At 50.8% G+C, this 21257-nt stretch overlaps 2 protein-coding genes and 1 long non-coding RNA gene across 8 annotated transcripts in view; 2 read left to right on the forward strand and 1 right to left on the reverse strand.

Moving 5' to 3' along the window:
* The window catches only part of LIMK2 (LIM domain kinase 2), a 55879-nt gene extending 52539 nt beyond the window's left edge, over window positions 1-3340 (forward strand). For all 4 annotated transcript variants that reach the window (XM_060028373.1, XM_060028375.1, XM_060028377.1 and 1 more), the window contains one exon: window positions 1332-3340. In XM_060028373.1, coding sequence (XP_059884356.1) covers window positions 1332-1476 — 145 coding nt within the window. In that variant the 3' untranslated portion in view covers window positions 1477-3340. The remainder of the gene's footprint in view (window positions 1-1331) is intronic.
* On the reverse strand, window positions 1-15037 carry PIK3IP1 (phosphoinositide-3-kinase interacting protein 1). Of its 3 annotated transcripts, none has more exons than XM_060028382.1 (6): window positions 14906-15037; window positions 13848-13964; window positions 13638-13757; window positions 12543-12743; window positions 12364-12442; window positions 1-1172 (listed from the first exon to the last, which is right to left on the reverse strand). In XM_060028382.1, the coding sequence occupies exons 1-6, from the start codon at window positions 14976-14978 to the stop codon at window positions 1154-1156; spliced, it is 609 nt and encodes a 202-aa protein (XP_059884365.1). In that variant the 5' UTR covers window positions 14979-15037; the 3' UTR covers window positions 1-1153. The 3 variants fall into 3 exon arrangements, with proteins under 3 accessions (XP_059884365.1, XP_059884363.1, XP_059884364.1); XM_060028380.1 differs by lacking the exon at window positions 1-1172 and adding an exon at window positions 4295-5939; XM_060028381.1 differs by lacking the exons at window positions 1-1172; window positions 13638-13757 and adding an exon at window positions 4295-5939.
* The window catches only part of LOC138414244 (uncharacterized), a 20486-nt gene continuing 14246 nt past the window's right edge, over window positions 15018-21257 (forward strand). The window contains exon 1 of the long non-coding RNA XR_011246696.1: window positions 15018-15099. This is a non-coding gene — a long non-coding RNA (uncharacterized lncRNA). The remainder of the gene's footprint in view (window positions 15100-21257) is intronic.

The following is a 21257-nucleotide window of genomic DNA, read 5'->3' on the forward strand; positions in this document are numbered from 1 at the left end:
TTTTATTTTTTTTTAAATAGTTACATTGATTTTGTTTTTTTATTTTTATTATTTTTTTTAATGTTGAGCCTTCTTTTAATTTATTTATTTTTATTTTTGACTGTGTTGGGTCTTCGTTTCTGTGCAAGGGCTTTCTCTAGTTGTGGCAAGCGGGGGCCACTCTTCATCGCAGTGCATGGGCCTCTCACTGTCGTGGCCTCTCTTGTTGTGGAGCACAGGCTCCAGACGCGCAGGCTCAGTAGTTGTGGCTTACGGGCCCAGTTGCTCTGTGGCATGTGGGATCTTCCCAGATCAGGCCTCGAACCCATGTCCCCTGCATCGGCAGGCGGACTCTCAACTGCTGTGCCACCAGGGAGGCCCCCAACCTTTATTTTTAAATGATTTCCGAAGATCCACTTTAGACTTGGGATTTGCTGGTGGGAGGCTCTGAATCTTGTTCCTTCATGGACCAAAGGACCAAAATCCTTCAGTCACACCAGAACAAGAGCATGAGGAGAAAATGTTAAGCCACACAATATTCGTTTGCTAATATCCCTTCTCAGTCATTGTAAATGTCTGTTTAATTCAGACAATATTACTGAGTGCCAGACGCTGCGTTCGTAAGCTCTGGGATGCTGCAGTGAACAAAACCAAGGGGCCTGCCCTCCGGGGACTCACATTCTAACAAGGGGAAGTGATAAACAATAGATATGACAAACTGTGTTGCATATGAGGAAGTGACAGATGCTATGGAAAAAGGGGTCAAGCCGAGGAAAGGATTGTTTAGGGTGCAAGTTATACAGAGTAGGCCTTGCCAAGAAGGTGACAAGATATCTAAGCAGAATCAAGGAGGAGGCGGGAGAGTAAGCCTGAGGTGTCGGGTTCCAGGGCAGCTGAGCTGTCTCCAGGGCACTAGGAGCCAGGCGTTTGCTTTACTCCTTGGGAAGGGCTACCAGAGTCTATGAAATGCCCCTCCCGGGGCAGATCCATTGATGTGGAAACAGTCTGAGAACTGGAAAGGATCTTTAAAAGGGTACTTAGTCCAGTCCCACCTGTGATGGTTGCATTTTCTCCAAGACGTGGGATGGGCTTTCTTTCTCCTGGACTTGCTTTTTTTGAGCTGCCAGACCAGCCTTCTCCCAGTGTTATTATCTCTCATCTTTACAGCAACATCCTACGCAGTTACATGACCCCTGTTTCCCACAGAGGTACACCAAGGTTAAGGGGCTTGCCCAAGGTCAGACACCCAGGAAGCAGTGGAGCCGCAGGCCTGGGTGCCTTCTGTGCCACCCTTTCTCTCCCCCCGCCACCACCCCCGTATCTCACCTGTCTCCAACTCCTTTTCTTTCTAGACCAGCATTCTCCAAATTGGAGGACTCCTTTGAGGCCCTCTCCCTGTACCTTGGGGACCTGGGCATCCCACTGCCTGCAGAGCTGGAGGAGCTGGACCACACAGTGACAGTGCAATATGGCCTGACCCGGGACTCGCCCCCCTAGCCCCTGCCCAGCCCCCTGCGGGGGGGCGTTCCACAGCCAGCACTGCCCCCTCTGCGCCCCATCCCTGCTGTGGGCAGGGCCTTCCGCGCTTCCTGTGGATTGGCAGCTTGTTTAGAAGCAGAACCAGCCATCCCTACTACCTCCCCAGGAGGCGAGCGGGTGCAGCACCAGGGAAGCCACCTCCACAGGTTCTGGGGCCTGGTTACTGTCTGTAAATCCAACACTCGCCTGAAAGCTGTGAAGAAGAAAACAAACTAACAAACAAAAAAAAAGCCTGGTCCCCGTGCCAGGAGGAATCTGTTACTCATGACCACTCGGGAACTCCCTGGCAGTGGATTCCAGGAGGCTCTTGCTTACACTAATCATTGTGACCTGGACCTGCTGGGCAGGATCCCAGGTGCACCTGCCTGTGGGCTCTGAAGCCTCTGATCCAGCTGGTGCAGAAGGACTTCTCATGAGAGCGTGGCGGAGTGAGCGGCCATCCAAGGATGTGAAGTGACAGTGGTGCTACCCCCTTCCACGCCACATCCTGCCCTCCCCTGGGCAGGGTCAAGGGAGTAGGTTTTGAAGGGTCCCTTAGTCGGTTTGTAGTGTGTCCGGCCAGGAGTCAGGGGAAGGGCTGGTTTCTGTTCACCTCCCGGGCCCAGGGGCCACATCAGCTCGAGGGGGAGCTTCCCCCCGTGTTCTCAAACTGAGCGGCTGGAGACTGGCTGGGAACTTCCTTTCTGCCTCCCACAAGCAGTCAGCCACAAGTGCAGGAAGAGGCTGGGGCTGGAAGGAAAGAGGCCCTGCCTGCTAGAAAGCTCTAGTATCCTGGCTGCTGTCACTCACACCCTGGTAGGCACCTCAGGAGCCTGGGATTTTGCTAGGTGGGTTCTGGAGGACAGTGTGGCTGGTCGCAGGCCCAGTGTATGGGGCAGGGTGCTGGGAATCTCAGCAGTCTCCCAGCCTTGTCTTCGTGGCAGCCGATGCTCACCCCTCACTGTGCCTGATCGAGGCAGCAGCTTGGGTGGCAAGATGTGGTGGCAGAGTCCCAGAGCGGAGGTGCTGCGGGGGACATCTCCCCGAGCCGGGCTTTCTGGCTTCTACCTCCCATGTTGGCTGGCCCAGCTCATGAGCTCCTGGCCCCAGTCTCCTGAGCCACAGCTCACAGCTGTGGGTGCTGAAAAGCCCAGGGGACACCCTCTACCCTGGCTTCCAGAGCTGGGGTGGGGGTCTTGAATACAAGTAGATTTGCCTCCCCATAAGTGGGACCTTGCACCATATTTAACAGATTAGGAGTGGGTTTGGGATCTTACTGCAATGGTGGTTATATTGGGGGGGGAGGAGGTGGGTGGGAGTGATGCAGGAGAACGGTTGCTGTTCAGACTATCTTGTTATATCTGTGGGGTGTTATGTGAAACGCTGTACATAGACCTGATGAGTTGTGGGACTAGATGTCACCTCTGGCCAGAGTTTCCTTGCTGTCTAGACCATACTTAAGTGTGGAGTGTGCAGGTTTGCTGTAGGGTCGAGCCCTGGGCTCCCGGCAGCGGGAAGGCCAGCATTGTGTGGCTGGTGGTGCCTCAGTGGTCCCCACAAGTGTGGGGGAGTGGGCCCAAGCGGGGCCATTGAGCAGACCAAATAAATTAAGCAGTTAACATAACCGACCATGCTGAGAGTGAGAGAGTGACTTGCGGCCTGGTTCAGGGAGATGCACGTGGAGGGTGTGCTGGCCACTTTGACCCCTCGGCAGGGACTTCTCGTGCCCCCCACCTCTGATTCCCCTCCTTACACAGACACCAGCCTGCTCCAGAGAACATGCACGACCCACCTAAGGCAGCCCCGGCCTTGTAGCAGGTCTGACTCCCACCTCCTGCCTGAGTCATCCCTTCAGGGCCATACGCTGCCGCCCTCTGACATGCGTGCGCTCCCATAGCCAGGCTATCCTGGAGTCCTCTGCAGGGCTGGGTGCCACCTTCATTAAAGGAAGAAATGCATGCAAGTCACCCCCACCCCTGGTGTTTCCCTGTAAGTACTCAGGGGGAGACCTGTTTCTTGCTTCTGCACATGGGGTCTGTCGTGGAGGGTGACGGCTGGGCAAGATGTTGCGATCTGGCTTTGTAGGATCCTGGGCACACTAGGCATCCACATACCCAAAGGTGATTTCTCCAAAAGCTGGAGTCCAACTGAAGGGCAGGATCTGCTTCCTGGAAAAACTGATGCTCTAGGGTGCCCCTTGCTTCTAGAAGTATAGAGCAGTGTCTGAGTATGGGTAGAGGTCACCCTAAGTGTTCCTAGAGGCTGAGAACCTACTGCTAAGTCCCTGCTAAAAAACCCAACGAACTCCCATTGGTAGCTTCTTCTGGAGCCCTAGGAGCCACCCCCGCAGGGACCTTCCACAGCCCAGAGCTGCTCCTGGGAGCCTGGAGACTCTTCCCCCATCTGCACACCTATCCCTCCTTCGGCTGCTACAGCACCACCACCCACCACCCCGTCTCCAGCCCCTGCCAGGGGCTGCCTGGATGTTCGTTTTAACTATCTCCACCTCGGAAAGAATGCTGACGGGAAGAGGATTTGCAGTGACCAGCCTCCTTTGGGATGCCACATACCATCTTCCCTGCAACTTCGACCTGAAAAGCTCCTGATTGCGACGCCCAAACACGGAGGCTGCAGTTCCCAACCATCCAGCTGCTGCTGCCTCCTAGGTGCAGGGCCCGAGTGAAGGACAGAGAGCCAGAGCTTGCCATGCAGGTGTTGACAAGGTAACCAAAAACTTCCCAACTTTTGGGAGGAGGGTCCTGATACCCCACAAAAACTTGGCAATATGGAGTCGTCCTTTTTTTTTAATTTATATAAGTCGAATGCAGAGCAATTTCCTGCACTTTATAGGCAGGTGTCAGAATGAGGTATATAAAACATGTACACAGAGAAATGCTTTTATAGAAAAGTAGAAACCAGTAATGTTCTCTTCTGCATCTCTACCAACAAGGGACCCCCTGAGGCCTAGGTCCCCTCAGCAAATCACTTCCAGGAACATCCTGCCGGAGAGACTGGGCCCCACTAACCCCTCTCCATGTGAGGCAGTGGCAGGGCTTTGGGAAGGAAGCTCTGTGGACGGAAAGCAGTGCTAAGGCCTCCGAGCGTGATATCAGGGCCTCAGGGCTGGCTGTGCTGGTAGCTTCTTCTGTGACCGTGAATGTCAGTTTCCACTTCTGGCCCCTCTGTCCAAAAGGCTTCGGGCACCCTAAGGTCCCTCAATGGTTCTATGATTATTTTACAAGTTAGGGGTCGTGGCCCTCGCCCTATTGACCCCACAGGAAGGCGCTGGCCTGGAGGCTACAGAGCCACCTGCAGATTTGGGCCGAGGCAGGTGCCAAGTCCTGAAGCCCCCTCCATCACCCTGCCTCCGAGTGGGTTTCCAGGTTAACCTCTCAGAAGCAGTTCACAAGGCCTCACCCACAGTGTCATTCCCGTAGGTTAGCTGGCTGCTGTCTCACCCCTGAAGAATGAAAGGTCACTATCCACCCCGAAGAGAGACCGTCTGGGACACCCCAGGTCCACTCGGGTCCTGTGGCCTGAGGCAGCTGCAGATACTTCTTTACCCTCTTCCTAAGTGGAATGTTCAGTGCGCTTCTTCCCTTCCTTTACTTTCAAAACAGGAAGAGTCCCTGGGCCCAGCCCACGGTTGTCAAGGCACATCACTGCCAGCAGCCCCCCCGCCTAGATCCCGTTCTCAACCCACAGTTCTGACTTTCGTACAGACTTATTTCCATTTCTCAGAGGTCTGCAGGGAATTGCATCCCAAATATTTAAAAAACTAAATATCTTTTTTAAATACTGCCTCTCAACCTACATGACCTGAACTGTGAATAACAGCGTGCACCACTCAAGCCCAAGGAGAACACATGGGGAGGCAGAGGCTGAGGCCATCTTGGACAATAAAGCACAGAGGAGCTGGGGGAGCTCCTTGTCCATCCCTGGTTCAGTTCCGGGGCACTGGAAGGCCCTGTTGGCAGCACTGCTGTGGGGACTGCCGCTGCCTCCATCCACGGGCAAAATCCTGCTCCATGGGATGGAGAAACAGCATTGGTAGGACCCCACCCAGCCTCACCCTCAGCCCACAGTACCACCTGCTTGTCTTAGGATTCACCAAAAACAAACCAAAAAAATAAGTGGGGGTTTTTAGCCACAACAAAAAGTGTAGATCCTCCCAGCTGTAGGTGGGTAGGCGGTCCTGCACCACTGTCTGCATGGGCTCCTGCCCATCATGGGGGGCTCAGGCGCCTGGAGTGCCCGCCTGGCCCATGAGGGGGGCACTGCCCTCCTGAAGGTCAACTGGAGTCTGGCTGGCGTGGACCACAATGGTCTTCTCATCCACGATCTCACAGTTGGGGTTGGTGAAGGCAGACAAGGGCAGGGTGATTCGTTGCATCTCCCTCTCACACACCTTCCGCTCATGCTGCTCTTTCAGGTCCTTGCCCCTGGCAGGAGAAGAGGGAAGCGTTCAGGCTCTGCCTCCTGCATGGCTCTGCTCCTAAGGTGGCATCTTGAGGCCCAGCAGGGGCAGGGGCTGGCCATGGTCACAGCCAGTCAGTGGCTCATGGCCTAGATTTCTGTTCTGCCAGACTGCCTTAACTCAGCAAGGAGCCCCTAAACCTCATCTGCATGAACCTCACACAGCTGCAGTGGGGCTCAATGAAGATACTGTGTAGGAAAGAGACTCTTACAGCAAGGTGGAGTTTTGCTTTTTCAGCCCAAGGTGCCACAAGACCCAGAGAATTTTCAGCCCTCACCTATAAAATTGTCCAGAAAACTGACCTGACCATCCTGTTCTGAGACATCTTATCCAAAATTTCCAGAAGCTGTGAGCCCTGGCTAGAAACAGGGACCATGCAGGGGCCAAAAAGGACTCTGAGGGCTGCTCAGGTCAATGGGAGACAATGACCATGGAACCCTGAGTTTTCACACGCCTTCCAATTCTCATGGTGCTCAGTGACCCAATCAGGCCCTGATATTGCCCCATTTCACACACATGAAGTGCTCGCTTCATGCTAAGAGCTTTACGAGCGTTATCTCACTTCATTCGGAACCCTAACAATTGGGTCTTATCATTCATTTTATAGATGAGGAAATAAGTCCAGAGAAACTGAACTCTCTGAATGACATGGTGGGCTCAAACCCAAGTCTGTCAGACTCAGGCTGATGCTCAACAGAAGTTCTGACCCGATCAGGGTCACCCCCAAAGAAATAGTGAGGCAGAGACTCACACACCCAGTCTTCCAGCTGCACATGTTCTGCCCACCCCACGGGACCAGGCCACCCCCACTGCAAGCCAAAGGGCTTGGTGTGTGCCTAGCGCACTGCACACCAGAACCAGCCCCCAGCACGCAGGTCAGCATCGTCTGACACAGCAACTAGATACGTGGGCTCAGCTGTCAGAGGAAATCTTTCCGGAAGGAGCCCACCCCAAAGAGGCCTTGAAACAAGTAGCCAATGGATGGCTTGGTGCAGCAACACAGGCCTGCTTCAGACTCCCTGGGGAGACGGCCAAGATCAGATGGATTACACAGCCATCACCATGTGAGGTGCGATGACAAAAGTGTCCAGAGACGAGAGTAACACTGAGAAAACAGCAGGGGCTGGACAGGGAAAAGCTGGCACAGGTACCTCACAACTGTCTTTAAATAAACCAGTTGTCTGTACTTGGAGCAGCCCAGCCTTGGCTGTGTGACACTTGGCCTCGGGGAGCCTTGGTTTCTTCATCTGTGAAATGGGGATAATATCTGCCTCCAAATAAGATAATGGATGGGAAAGCATTTCAAAAACAGTGGAACTGCTGTAAAACTCATAGGAGGCTGTTATGATTTGCCCTGAAAACGACTTGACTCACCAAGCAACGTTATCTTAATCTGGGTTCCCAAGGGAACTCTCCTACTGACCAGCCAAGGTGAGTATTATTTGTGTGACCTCAGCCACTCCCCTTCTCTTGGGGCCTTCATTTCATCATCTGTAAAACAGGGAGTTGGACTTGTTAACCTACACAGACCCTAACATTCTGTGAGATCCCACACATGACATGTGCCCTGACTCCCTATTTCTCACTGTAAGGTCACAGAAGGCAAACCTGTAAGCTCATCTCCCTGACTCACCCTGGGTGGCCAAGTTTCTGAATGTGTAAGCCTGCAGCTCCTACCCATCCTCATCAGGCTCTGTACTGGACACCACCAACCCCCGCAGCAGAGGACCTCCCAGAGCACCCAGAGGGGCCATGGAGGGCCATGAGGACAGGGCTGTCTGGACCAAGTGCATTCCCACTCACAGCCTGAGATTCACTTTGCCCCTGGGCACTGCCCATTGGTTACAGCTGCCGCCGCATCGAAGAAAACACCTACCTCTGTAATAAAAAAAATGCTAGATTCTTCAAGTCTGCCCATGTAGGGAGAAACTTGGAAGGTCTTGGTTTAATTTTATTAAGGGAGCCCCCAAGCCAGCAGAAGACCAAAAGGCCATTTACAAAAGAAGGAGAGTATCTGCCAAGAGTCTTGGGCCAGGCCTGAATTTCAAAATCTAAGGGGCTGGAGGAAGAGGGAAAGCAGGAACTCATGCTTCCTGAGGACCCACTAAGGTGCCAGGAAATGGCCTTCCCATCATCCAGCATGAGAAGAGCTACCTATGCACTTACTGGATGCCACACACTTTATACATGTACCATCTTGGTCCACTTTCCACCCAACTTTGCAAGACTGCAAATATCACCCACATTTTATAGAAGAAAGTGAGGCTTTGGAGTCTGACTCCAAAGCCCTGCTTTCCTCAGCTACCTCCTTTATCAAGCATCCAGCTGTGCTCAGCCAAGCCGTTGATAATGGTCAGGCTGCATCATACACAAGTCTTTAGGGCAGGGGTGGGGTCCCCAACCCCCAGGCCGTGGACTGGTATCGGTCTGTGGCCTGTTAGGAACTGGGCCACACAGCAGGAGGTGAGCGGCGGGCAAATGAGCCGAAGCTTCATCTGCCGCTCCCCATCGCTCGCATTACCGCCTGAACCATGGCCCCCCCCTCCACCCCCGTCCGTGGAAAAACTGTCTTCCATGAAACCGGTCCCTGGTGCCAAAAAGGTTGGGTACTGCTGCTTTAGGGGGGAAAAATCAATTTGGATTAATGGGGCAGAGCCGGGCTGGAAGAGCAGCCAAGGGTAATGAAGGAAGCAGGTGCTGGGACTCATCTGGATGACAGTCTCTTCCATTTAGAAGCCTCAAAACACACCCAACCCCACGTGCCTCCTGTTAATGGTGCCTGTGAGTCCTGGAGGTGCGGTGGCTGCCCCCAGCCCTTCTGAGGTCTGAGAGAGGCCAGCAGGCCTGCTGCACTGACCACCAGGCGGCTCAGCCCCTTCTCACCACCTTTTAGGGGTAGGGGGGGCAGCCAGGCTGTTGTCTGGCAGCCAAGAAAGAACAAAAGACTTATTCACTGACTCAGCTCCTCTCTTAAGCAGGCAGAGTGGTGTTGACTTACAGTTTTTCCCTTGCCTTTGTATCAGAAAATAAATACTCCCTCCAGAGCCAGAGCACAGACGCTGCAGGGGCAGTGGCAGGGGCAGGGAGCTGCAGACTGGCCACCTGAACCTCGTGGCCCAGACAACCAGGACAAAGACCCGCCAGGCTGAGCCCTCACGGCCCCCACTTGCTGCCCTGCCTCCCTTGAGAGGAAGCCTGGTACTGCCTGCTCCTCCCGGCCAGGGGAAAGCTCTCTCCCTGGCCTTTGTGGGGAGGGGGATAGGGGGGCTCATGGCTTGCAGTAATTCTATCCTGACTGCTCTGGGGCCAGGACCGGGAGCTGGGCTGGCCTGAGAGAGCAGGTGTGGACTGAGCTGCTGCCTGTGTCTGACATCCTCTTTGGGGGGTTGATTGGAGGCACCCGAGACCTCCTTCAGGTAACACGGGTTCCTTCAAATTATTATGTAACTCTGAGCCACTGCTCCCTTCTCAGTCAGAAGCAGTGCTGTGCCACACTGCTGCTCAGGACAAGTTTCTCAAGGCAGCTAAGGTTAGGAACACCAACTGTCTGCCCAAACTACACTAATTTCATCCTCACAACAAACCTATGTGGCATCTATTAGGATCTCTGTTTCAGAGATGGGAAGGCAGATGCACAGAGGTTTAATCATTTATTCAAGCAAATGGTGGATTTGGGATTTGAACTCAGTACTGCCTGCAGCCACCACCAGGTAATATCGTCTTTTTTTAGGCAACGTTAGAGCTGGGAGTATCATCACTAATCTCCTGCCCCTATTTTACATATGAGGAGATCAGAGAAGGTAAATGACTTGTCCACTGTCACACCCAGAACTGGGTGTTCCAGAACTAGATCCTGGTTCTTTTAACTTTTAAACCCAGCTATTTTATTTTGAAAGTTCCAATTTTTCCTACTGTCCTATGCAATCCAATGCAAATTGGCATGAAGTTCCTGGGCCTCGCTGGACTTTTGGGAGATACTGGCAATCCTTAGACACACCTTATTGGCTGTGTAGCTTGGACACAGCACTTAACTTCCCTGGTTCTCAGCTTCTCACTGTAAAACGATGTAAAAGTGGTCCTTCTAGTGTGGTCCTGAGGCTTGGGCGTGATCATCAGGGAAGGGCATTCAGTGGGGCCTCGCTTATTAAGAAAGCATGCAATAAATGCTGGCAGCTAGTGGTTATTTAACCTGATTGGTGTTCTACTGTTTACACGTAATACTTAATGGTAATCTGGGGTGGGTATGTGTGTGTGGAGTGGGGATACAGCCCCACTGAACAGACAAGAAACAAGAAATGGAGGTGCAGGGAAGCAGCAGGACCTGCGCTCAACAGCGCTTTCCAGAACACTGTTTTCTGACTCTGGGGAGAGATAGGGGCTGAGAGCTTGCCTCCAGCCCACATGCGGTTTCCTGTTGTACAGTCTGTGCTCAGAGCACTTTTGACGAGGGAAGGGGTGGTCCGATGGTTAGTGACGGGGAGTCTGGTGACTTGGTGCCTCGCCCTGAGTTTACAGGAAAATAAACACAAGGCCTTGGGGCAATCCTGTGACAGCCTGAAGGAACAAATCTAGAAGAAAAAGGCTTGGCTTCCTCATTGGGCCTAAGAACTGAGCTTGCAATTAAGGACGTTTAGCAGTCAGTTCACGCACCTGGAGGCCTGGACACTGTCACAGGATTGGAGGAGAGCCAACTGCTATCCAGTGGCTGAAGAAGGAGGAAATATTTCAACAGCTAGACTCAGCCAACACAGTTTGGGTCTGACTACGAACTATAACCAGGGTCTCCCCATCATTTCCTCTGACTCTGTGAAATGACAAGCAGGTGCCTCTGGACCTGCCACGTCAACCATCCCACTGAGGGCAGCAACCTTGCACTAGGAGTCAGGAGACACTCTCAGGTCAATACTTCCCCTCTCTGAACTGTGCTTCCTGAATCACAGACGATCAGAGAAGCATTGGGGCCCAGAGAGTGCTAGTGCAGTACCCACATTTTACAGAAAAGAAAAATAGCTATGGTTTACTGACCACTTACTATGTGCCAGGCAGTCGCATCCTCAGCTACAGCAGTGCCCTGGAGTAGCAAACAGAAGCAACTTGCCCAAAGTCACACAGATCGCTAGTTAGTGGCAGGGCTAAGACTTAACTCCACCAAATGCTAGGTGTGTGACCTCAAGCAAGGTACATATCCTCTCTTGTCTCAGTTTCCTAATCTGTAAACTGGGGATAATAACAGCATTTACCTCATAAGGGGTGATTGCGAAGATTGAGTTAAAGTGTGCGTATCATTTGAAGCAGTGCCTGGCCTCTGGTAAATGTTCGCTACTGCTGCTATTGTTGTTATTATTCTTACCCAACACTTCCCCTTTTCCATCTGTAAAATGAGGAGGCTGACTACATTGCCCTAAGGACACCTCAGTTTATTTAATGCTGGGTGACCCACTGGGGCTGTGGGCTCAGACATGGTCTTCACCACTGGAAAATGCAGGCCACCACATCACTTCCCTTATAGGAAGCCTTCCCAGACCATAGAAAAGAAACATCACACATACTCTGGACTAGAAGTCAAATCCCCTGATTTTGCCCAAGATTTTGCAAATAATTTTCCCAGAGTTAGCTAGTGCTGTAAAAACGGGCATAACTCTGGCTTATCATCATGCATCTGTCACTGGCTTTGAGACCCTTTTCCACATGGCATCTCAGGGGACCTCTCAAAATAAGCATTCCTCCTTCTGCCGTCCCAGCCACAGGTCATGTCCCTGAGTTTCCCAGGTAGCCTCTCTGGCTTTCTCATATGTGGTGTAGAGTAGCTAACAGATTCCCTATCCTCTTACTCACTTCCTTCCTCCTGTCCTAAAGGAGATCCCACTGCTTATGGCTCAGGACATTCAAGCCCCAACTGCAAAAGCAGTGGCTGGGAACTTTTTCTAGTACCAGAATTTTATAACTCACAGAAAGAATTCAATCTCAGGGTCCCTGCAATGAGAGCCCAGCCTGATTTCTGCAGGGCCACTCACTTCCACACGAGGCATGCTGGATTAGACAGCAGGGAATGTGGTGTCAAAAGAGCTGGGTTTGAATCCAGCCACTCCCAGGCAGTATAACCTTGAGCAAGCTTACTTCACCTTTCTGATGAAGGCTTCCTCACTTGTAAAATGGGGAACAAGAACCCCTACCTCAGGAGGCTTTGGGGTGAGGAGTAAAGGCACCAAAGGAAAGGGTTTGTCCAAGGTCACCTGGTAAAGACTAGAACCAAGTCTCTACATCTTGAGCTGGTTTTCCTCTTCCAACACCTCACTTCCTTTATGGGTAAGAATGCCACAAAGGAGTCTGCTTTGACTTTGTGGACCTTCCTCTCCTCTCTCAGAGAGCCCAGAAGAGAAGCTACTGACCTCTTGTAGGTGTAACCGAGGACGATGCCAGCTCCAATGCCAATGATGATCACCATCATGGTAACGCCCAGCACGTAGCCTGCCAAGGACAGGACACAAGGTATACCATTATCTCCACCCCAGATAATCAGCAAACATTTCTCAATAAATCCCACAAGGACAGGGGTGGGCAGTCATACCCAGGGTTCCCAGGTCCTTTTTCTCCTTGGAGTTCACCCGCACCCGCTGGCTGATCCCAATCACTGGCTGCACGGCAGCGGCCTCGCTCTGGGCAGGCAGGGTGTTGGCAGGAGCAAACACCTGCACCTCATCTCCTCCTGGCACTTCAGACACCTCCTCGGTTTCTGTTGTAGAGGTTGGCAGGCCCTGGAAAGTGGTCTCTGGAGGTGAAGTGGGAAACAGCTCTCATCAGAAGGTGCCTTGAGTCTGGGGGGAGACGAGGGGGCCCACCTTAGAACGCACTTATTTCAAGACCCAGGGGCAAGACCAGGCCTAAGGGCTGCACCATAGCTGGGACGAGGCCAAGGTGAGGGGAAGGCTATGAGAAAGGGCCTCTCCTGCCTCCCACGTCTTCATATGCTCAAATCCTTGCCATCTTCCAAGGTCCAGCTCAGCTGCCACCTCCTCCAGGGGTCCCCCCTCTATGCCAGGAAACAATCCATGACTCCTCTGAGCAGCTCAGGTTTGTTGAGCCCAAGCTTTATGCCAATCCCTATGTTATATGTTTACATATCCCATTTAATCCTAGAGAATCGTCTTGCTGCGCCGGGAGCCACAAGTATGCACTATGGAGTCTAAGAAACTTGGATTCAAACCTGGACCCTGTCACTGCCTTTGGTAAATCGCTGAACTTCTCTTTGAGGCTCAGATCCCCCAAACTGGTTCTTGGGGATGGCGGGGGTGCTGTGAGCTCAGTGCCTAGCACACAGCAGACGCTCCACAAGAGGTCCGTAAACGCCCAAGGTCTCACTAAGGGCGTGGACCCGGGACGCGCGACTCTGCGGCTCCCCAGGCGAAGCATGGGGCAGGGAGCTCGGCCGAGGGGCCGGGCCTCGCCGCCCACGGTTGTTTACTAGGCGCTCGCGGAGGATGAGCTCATTCCAGGCGGCGGCGCTGGCCAATGGGCTTCGGGCCCCGCGGCCTGGAGACAGCCCTGGCCAATCGGACGGCGCGGGGCGGGGCGGGGCCGGCCGGCGTCGCGCGGCCGCACGTGCGCTGCCGGCTCTCTGGCCGGCTCTCTGGCCCCCCCTGGGCGCGGGGTCCCGAGCGGGTACCTGGGCAGCGCAGGTCCTTGCAAGGCCGCTTCTCGGGAGACCCGGCCTCGCCGCTGACGTAGCACCAGGGCCCACGTGGGTCCTGGTCCGGGTTCCGGCAGTAGCTATGGTTGCCGGCGCCTGGGAGGGGAAAGAAGGCGCCATGGGCCGGGGCCGGGACGCAGCCGCCGCCCGCCCGCCCGAGGCCCGCCTCGCGGGACAGGCACTCACCCGACTCGGGGGCAGATACCGGGCCGCTCTGCGCGTCCAGCCAGTTGAGACAGAGGAGGCCCGGTGCGGGAGACGGCTGGTCAGCCCGGTACAGGTGGCCGTTGTCCCAGAAGCAGCCTGTGAGGAAGAGGAGTCCCCCGGACAGGACACTGAGTGGCGGACAGGGGAGCCCGGGCCCACCCCAGCTGGGAGACGCTGCCCTCACGTGGAAAACCCCGTCTGCCTCGCAGGGTTGTGAGGCCGGAAAGAGAAGGGAGGGAGAGCGCGTGAAGAGCCCCCAGCCGGTGCCCGGTGCCCGGCCCCCAACGCTCAGTATTAGCTTTTTTTCTTTTCTTTCTCTTTCGTAAGCCGCAAAGCACCGCACAACCCAAGGGGTTGTCGCTCTGGAACTTGTGGCCAGTTTGCAGGAGGGTGCTGGGGAGCCCTGGGTTCAGGTCTCTCTCTGGAGACGATGGGAGTTTTCGGTCGGTGGGCAGCCGGACCCGAAATCCATCCCTGTGTTGTCATTCCATGTTACATAAACTCTTGTGTTCCCTTCTCTGCGGATGTGGCCACACTTCCACAGGCAACACTCCCTCCCAAGAGAATTCTACAAAAGCCTTGATTCAGTCACGGAAAAGAGAGCCTCAGACAGAGGGAACCAGCCTCATCGCTGCCTGGATGTGACTCCAAACTCCCACTCGCCTCAGCAGGAGAGCCGCAGGAAGGGGCTGAGGGAGGAGGGCCTGCGCTCTGGTGACACCGTGCAAAGCCCCTGAAAAGAACAGTACTTAGGAGTAGGGGAGATGAACCCCCAAGTTCCATCCACTCATGAGCCACAGGCAAGGAAAAGGAAAGAGAAAGTGGCTACTTGCCTTTGTTCTTAATGGCAAAGATGGAGCTGCAAGCTCCTGGCAGGGAAAGGAGAAAGGGGAAAAAAAAAAAAAAGGCTTTCATGGGACAACAGGAACCTGCTAAAAGCTTCGTTTCCTGTCATCTTCCTTCCTGCTTGGGAAATAGGGAGCTCTACCCTTTCTGCTTCATTAAGTTACTGCAGAAAGGAAAGACAGTAATCTCACCTCCAGATCCATAGGCTTTTGCCAGGAGCATGTTGCTGACGACGAGGATTGTTTGCAGCCAGGCCAACAGCATCCTCACCTCCTTCGTCCTGCAGGTGACTGACCAACCAGGGTCCAACCGGGGTCCCCTTGGCGGCGGCTCTGCCTCCCGTTCCCAGCCTTGCAGTCAGACCTGCCCTTGTTATGCTCTTCTGGTAAACAGCCTCTCTTTAGAACTGGGAGCTTCCCAGCCAGCTTGCTGCAGCGAGGTGGTTTTTGTTTTTTTTTTTTTTTTCCTCTCGGCTGAAAGGCGCCCCCTGGGTCCTAAGCCTCCTATGCCAGGCTCATCACTCTACCCTGAGTCAGGAGAGGAACTCAGCCAAGCGAAGAGAGGCAGAAAAGTTCAGGTTGTGCTTAGCAGTGGTTCAGCTTGAGACCTGCACTGTCTGCATCCCCGGGGCCTTTCATCTCTTCTGTTTCCATTTGTGTGAGTACAGAAAGAATAATTTTGTCAAGAGGCATCACTGGGGGTGGGGGTGGGGGCAGGGAGTTTAGAATCACAGTGACTAAGGCAGAACCACTTAGGGAGAACATGCTAGCTACACAACCAGGAGGAACTTGAGACCATGGATGGGGCACAAATCAGAGCATCCAGGTGGAAGCAGCTCTTTATACCCATTCTTGAAAAAGGGCCTTTGTAGTTTATACGTGTTTATAAACACTGACTCTTTTTTTTTTTAAACAGTGTAACTTTGCCAGGGTCAGATCAGTCACATACCTTTGCTTATATTTGGGGTTTGGGGTGTCATATATAGTAGGAATAAGTAGGAATACAGAAGGGGTCTCTTTAGTTGGAAACACATGTCTTGCAGACACATTGAGATATCTGCTCAGCTATATTTAATAGTCTGGCCTTTCTACCAGCCCTGAGTTCCTATAGAGGAAGTAAAATGTTTGCCTTCCCCCCCACCGCCACCCCCACCCTGTGGGAATTCCATCTGCAGCCGTTTATATCCATCATTAAACCTCACCACATCCATAGGACTGAGACCTTCTGGAGTTAGGCAACACAGCTCTCTTCCTGTTTGGCTGACAGCTCCAGTTCCCAGGCAGCCTCAGTAAACTAAGAGATAGAGCAGAGTGATTTGCCAAGATTACCTTGTGACTCAGGCAAATCTCAAAATAGAAATGGGATACTGTTTGGATCTGAGGGCTTGCATCTTGCAGGCAGTAATTTAGGGAGGAGGGAAAAGAAGAAAACTTTACTACATAAATGTCAAAAGTTTTCTCAAGGAAGAAAGCTAATGTCAAACCAACTAATCTGAAGTGAATTTGGATTCACTACACTCAGATTTCAGACATGGAAAGGACAGAAAGATACATTTAGTTTACTCTTTGGAGACGTTTGCTGACAATGTTTGATTCCTTCCATCCATTAAATAAGACATGTTGCTTTGTTTTTGCAATCACTCTCCTAACTCCCCACACAAGCTTGTGATCCTCTGACTCCTGACTTGGTGTCCACTGGGAATCACACCATATGGAGTCTGTAAATTTACTCTCACACCCACACATATATACACAGATACGCCAAAATTTTATAACTTAATAATTCTAACATAATATTCAGGTGTCTTTTTAATGCTTTTATTAATTTTACAAAAATTTTAAGAACCTCCTACAACTACATGCTAGATATAGTTCTTTTTTTTCTTTTAATTTATTTTATTTATTTATTTTTGGCTGCATTGGGTCTTCGTTGCTGCGTGTGGGCTTTCTCTAGTTGTGGCGAGTGGGGGCTACTCTGTTGTGGTACGCGGCCTTCTCATTGTGGTGGCTTCTCGTTGCGGAGCACGGGCTCTAGGCACACGGGCTTCAGTAGTTGTAGCATTCAGTCTTAGTAGTTGTGGCTCGCAGGCTCTAGAGCGCAGGCTCAGTAGTTGTGGCGCATGGGCTTAGTTGCTCCGCAGCATGTGGGATCTTCCCGGACCAGGACTCGAATCCATGTCCCCTGCACTGGCAAGCGGATTCTTAACCACTGCACCACCAGGGAAGCCCTAGATATAGTTCTGGATACTGAGATACTGAGAATATATCTGCGAACAAAATATTTTGAAACCTCTGCCTTCATGAAGCTTACATTCTAGTTGAGAAAGACAGATGACAAATCTATAAAATGTCAAGCGGTCTTAAGTGTTATGAAAAAAAGTGAAACAGGGTAAGAGGGAGAGAGTAACAGGGTGGTATTTCACTTGCTAAAGAAAGCTTACACTATTTTCAGGGAACCAGTAGGATATTTCTACAAGGAAAAGACTGAAGGGGAAGGTTCTTTGCACAGTTTTCCTTGCAGGTCCTGAATACTCTTACACCACTGCAAGAGATCTATGATGCATATTTTGTTTCATTACATAAAATACATTGGCTTGAGAAAATGAGAATACAGTTCTAATTTCAGAGAAGCAGGGGGTTCTTTTGGATCCCTCAGCACCTAATCTGTTGCCTTTGTATGCAGTGAGTGCTCAATTATTGTCTGATGAAATGCTCCTCTTTAGACTTTGAACGGCTACTTCTGCTGGATTGTAATACTCTTCCTTCTGATTACAATAGAGACAGGCTGTACTCAGACCAGCACTTGTACCGTTTTCAGTTTATCTACTGTGCCTATGTAGGGGTGCCAGGACTTCCTCCTCAGAAGCCCAAAGCTTCTTTACCTGTTGCTGTTATCATCTAATTTTTCTGTTTAAAAAACTGCTATCTTCCCTAACTTACACACTTTGATATAACAGCAAAACCATATTTTGTGCTGTGTGTCTTTTGAGGAACAGCACTGCCTGGAAGAGATATAAGACAGGCCAGAGGAGATTTTTATCAGCCTAGTCATCTCTGCTTTTTCTCCCTTATAACTAAGACATTTATCAGGATGATTTGATTTTTTTCGAGAATGACGGACTTGTTGCTCAATCCTTCAAAGGCATATTCTGTTATAACCGGTTCAGTACCTTCCTTCCTCAAGGAAATCAGATCAAGTTCAGAGATGTGCCTGTCATCATCATTGGTGATGTTTTGGTCTTTTCCTTAGAATACAAATTTGAACTTTGCTTCATGTGTTAGTGCAATATGTCCATATTTTATGGCCTATAGTTATTCTAACCTTCAGATTTCTTCTGAAAATATTACTACAATAATAATGTGATACAGCACTACCCAAATAGTCACTTTGGATTGTTTATATCCTGAAGACAACGTTGTGAAATATAATCATATTTTACTATTTCAGAGATGTTTAACCGTTGGTTTCATATTAAATCAGTGCTTAATCCAGAGAGACAAAGCTGTACAGTTAATTCAGGAAAGAGCCTCCAGAGCATTTCTCAAGAAAGCTGGACAGTTCATTTTGAACGTAGAAGAGCTCTAAGGAAGCCATAACGCTGTCAAAAGGCTTAAGAATCCTTTTGTCAGCAAAAGGGCCAAGGTGTTGGTAAAAAATTCTTCGTGGTAAGGTCTAATGAGTTGACTCCCGATATTCTCTCCATATTATGTGCTGTGGAAGTGGCCACTGAGATTTTGCTGAGAGATATTTGGGTGTACAATTGCAAACTGAGCAGGAGATGGTTTTATGAAGTTTGTTAAGGAAATCATAGTCCAGTCAAAAGATCTAAACTTCAAGGCCGTTTCTAAAGTATGGCCTTCAGTGAGTTAGATTATGTCCATATTAGTACATAGTTAAGTGTTAATAAATGTTTGCAATAAAGGGAAAAAGCAGAGTATGTGAGGAAAAGAGTCTAAGCTGACAGAGAATAGTAATTTTTTAAGGGTAAACAATAAAACAGCCAAGAAGGCTTGTGGATCACAGGCTACTTTCAGAAACAAGACATTCCATGTTGGGGAGATGAGGGGCCACGAGAGCAGGGAACTTGGGAACATCAATCACATCACTGGTTTTGGGAAATAAAGGGAAGAGTAAATTCCTGAATGACAGCTGATTTTGAGTTAGAGGCCAGTCTTAGAAAACAAGGCTTTCATATTGAGGAAAACAGCCTTCAGCGTTGAAGGCAGAGAAGTAGAGACCATAAACTTAATTGGCTGGTAAGACTAGGCTGGCGATGTTTAAGGTAAATTAACTCGGTAAGCTACAATTATGCTTCTTTTGGAGGGGAATTTAATATTCTCCAATCTCAGTAAACTGGATCTGCAGCTTTTAAAATTTATCAACACCCAGTATGAGCTTTAGCACGATTATTTAAGCAAAAGAAGCAGTGTAATTAAGAGTGCAGGCTTTGGGAAGACCTGGGTCCCAGTCCCAGCACTACAGTATGACCTTGGGTAAATTACTTAACATCGGTAATTCCAAGTTTCCTCAGCCTCTGATTATAGGGGTTGAGAATACAGGCACAAATGTCAGGATTCAAATCCCAGCTCTGTCGCTTACTAGCTGTGTCATCTTAGGGAAGCTGCTAAACTCCCTGACTCAGTTTCCTCATATGGAGGGTGAGAGAGAGAGAAAAATAGTACCTACATCTTTGGATTGTTGACATTCATTGAGCCCTGAATAATTGTTAGTTTTTAATAATGTGTCAGTTTTTGTGTCAGTAACCTCTGACTTAGAAGTACTGAGCACATTTTCTATCTTCCAGAAACTTGCAATCTGGTTATAAAGATCAGGCTAACACATATGAAAATAAAAGCAATATAGGGCATTTATAAGTAGGTATTAAAGAGTATGACACAAACAATAAAGGTTTATTGATTCACTGATTATTTATTAAATGCTGTACACAGGCAGGCACTAAGCCGAGTACTGAGGATACAACAGTGACCCTAACCAGGTCCTTGTTCTTGAGAAGTTCACAGTCTTGTGATAGAGCAGGTACCAGTGGACAGGAAAAACAACGCAGAGAAATCAATGCTACAGTAGGGATTACCATTGGGGGCTACAGGGGCTCGCAGGAGGGGCATATGGCCTAGTTTCAGGAGGTCAGAAAAGGATTATCAGAAAAAGTAAAATCTGAAGGGCAAAGAGTTAAGTGTCTTTTTTTTTTTTTTTTTGGCTGCGTTGGGTCTTCGTTGCTGCACTCAGGCTTTTTCTAGTTGTGGCGAGCAGGGGCTACTCTTTGTTGCGGTGCGCGGGCTTCTCATTGCAGTGGCTTTTATTGTTGCAGAGCACGGGCTCTAGGTACACGGGCTTCAGTAGTTGCAGCACGTGGGCTTTAGAGCACTGGCTCAGTAGTTGTGGCGCACGGGCTTAGTTGCTCCGCATCATGTGGGATCTTCCCGGACCAGGGATCAAACCCGTGTTCCCTGCCTTGGCAGGTGGATTCTTAACCACTGCACCGCCAGGGAAGTCCGGAGTTAGTGTTCTTGGCAGATCAGACGATGTGCAGAAGCTTGGCAGTGGAGGCTGTCACCGTGGCTAGTGGAGCTTTCAGGGTGATGATTAAAGTGAGGCCAAGAAACAAACGCATGAAGCCAAAGAGGGAAACACTTGCTGACCAGGTTACGGAGGTCCCTGAATGTGGACTTATTCTGAAGGCCATGCAGATCTAGTAAAGAGTCAGACTGTTGTCTTAGTGAGTTGAGTCAGGCCACAGTGTGGAGGATTAGAGGAAGCCAAGTCAGAGCCAGAAGACCGCAAGGAGACAGCTGCAGTGATCTAGGTGAGAAAACAGTGGGCCTGGATCCAGAATTAGGTCAGGTCACCTGGGTTTGAATCCTGCTCTGCCACTTAGTAGCTGTGTGACCTCATGCAAGTTACTTAACCACCCTGTGTCTCTGTTTCCTAATCTGAAATTGGAGATGATAATAAAATTTACCTTAGAGGCTTGTTGTGAGGATTAAAACACTTAGAACACACCTGTCCAGCTCATAGTCTGTGCTCCGTAAATGTAGGCAGTGAGGCTGAGGAGAGGCAACGCATTGATGAAGAAGAATGAGCAGGACTCTGTGACCGAGGGGGTGTCGGGAACAAGCAGGAAGACCTAAGGAGGCTGGCTTTGGTGTGGGAGCTCGTCAGGTGGTGGTGCCACTCGCTGAGATCAGGAGCCGGAAGAAAAGCAGGCTGGGGGAAGGCTGAGAAAATGTGGCCAAAGGTGCGTAACTGGCAACCGGGAGAGTGTGGGTTCGTGAAGCTGTTTCAGGAAGGAGGGAGGGACCCACATCGCTAAACGCTGCCAGAAGGGTCTAGTAAGAGAAGAGCTAAAAAGAATACATTGGGGACTTCCCTGGTGGTCCTGTGTCATGGGCCTGGCCTCTGTGGTTTTGAATTTGACATGGGGGCAAGGGGTGCGTGTGGAAGTGCCCAGCAAGCAGTTTGATATGGGACCCGTGTTGGCCAACTAGACAGGAAAACCTGAGTAGGACCCAGGTGAGGGGGGAT

Source organism: Delphinus delphis, chromosome 13 (assembly GCF_949987515.2).
Source record: "Delphinus delphis chromosome 13, mDelDel1.2, whole genome shotgun sequence".
Lineage (NCBI taxonomy): Eukaryota > Metazoa > Chordata > Mammalia > Artiodactyla > Delphinidae > Delphinus > Delphinus delphis.

Coding starts and splice junctions, on each gene's coding strand:
- PIK3IP1 (XM_060028380.1), bottom strand. CDS start 14,978: ATGCTGTTGGCCTGGCTGCAAACAATCCTCGTCGTCAGCAACATGCTC. Junction 12,744..13,637: donor CAAGGACCTGCGCTGCCCAG/GTACCCGCTCGG, acceptor CTTCACCTCCAG/AGACCACTTTCCAGGGCCTG. Junction 12,443..12,542: donor AAAGGACCTGGGAACCCTGG/GTATGACTGCCC, acceptor TGTCCTTGGCAG/GCTACGTGCTGGGCGTTACC.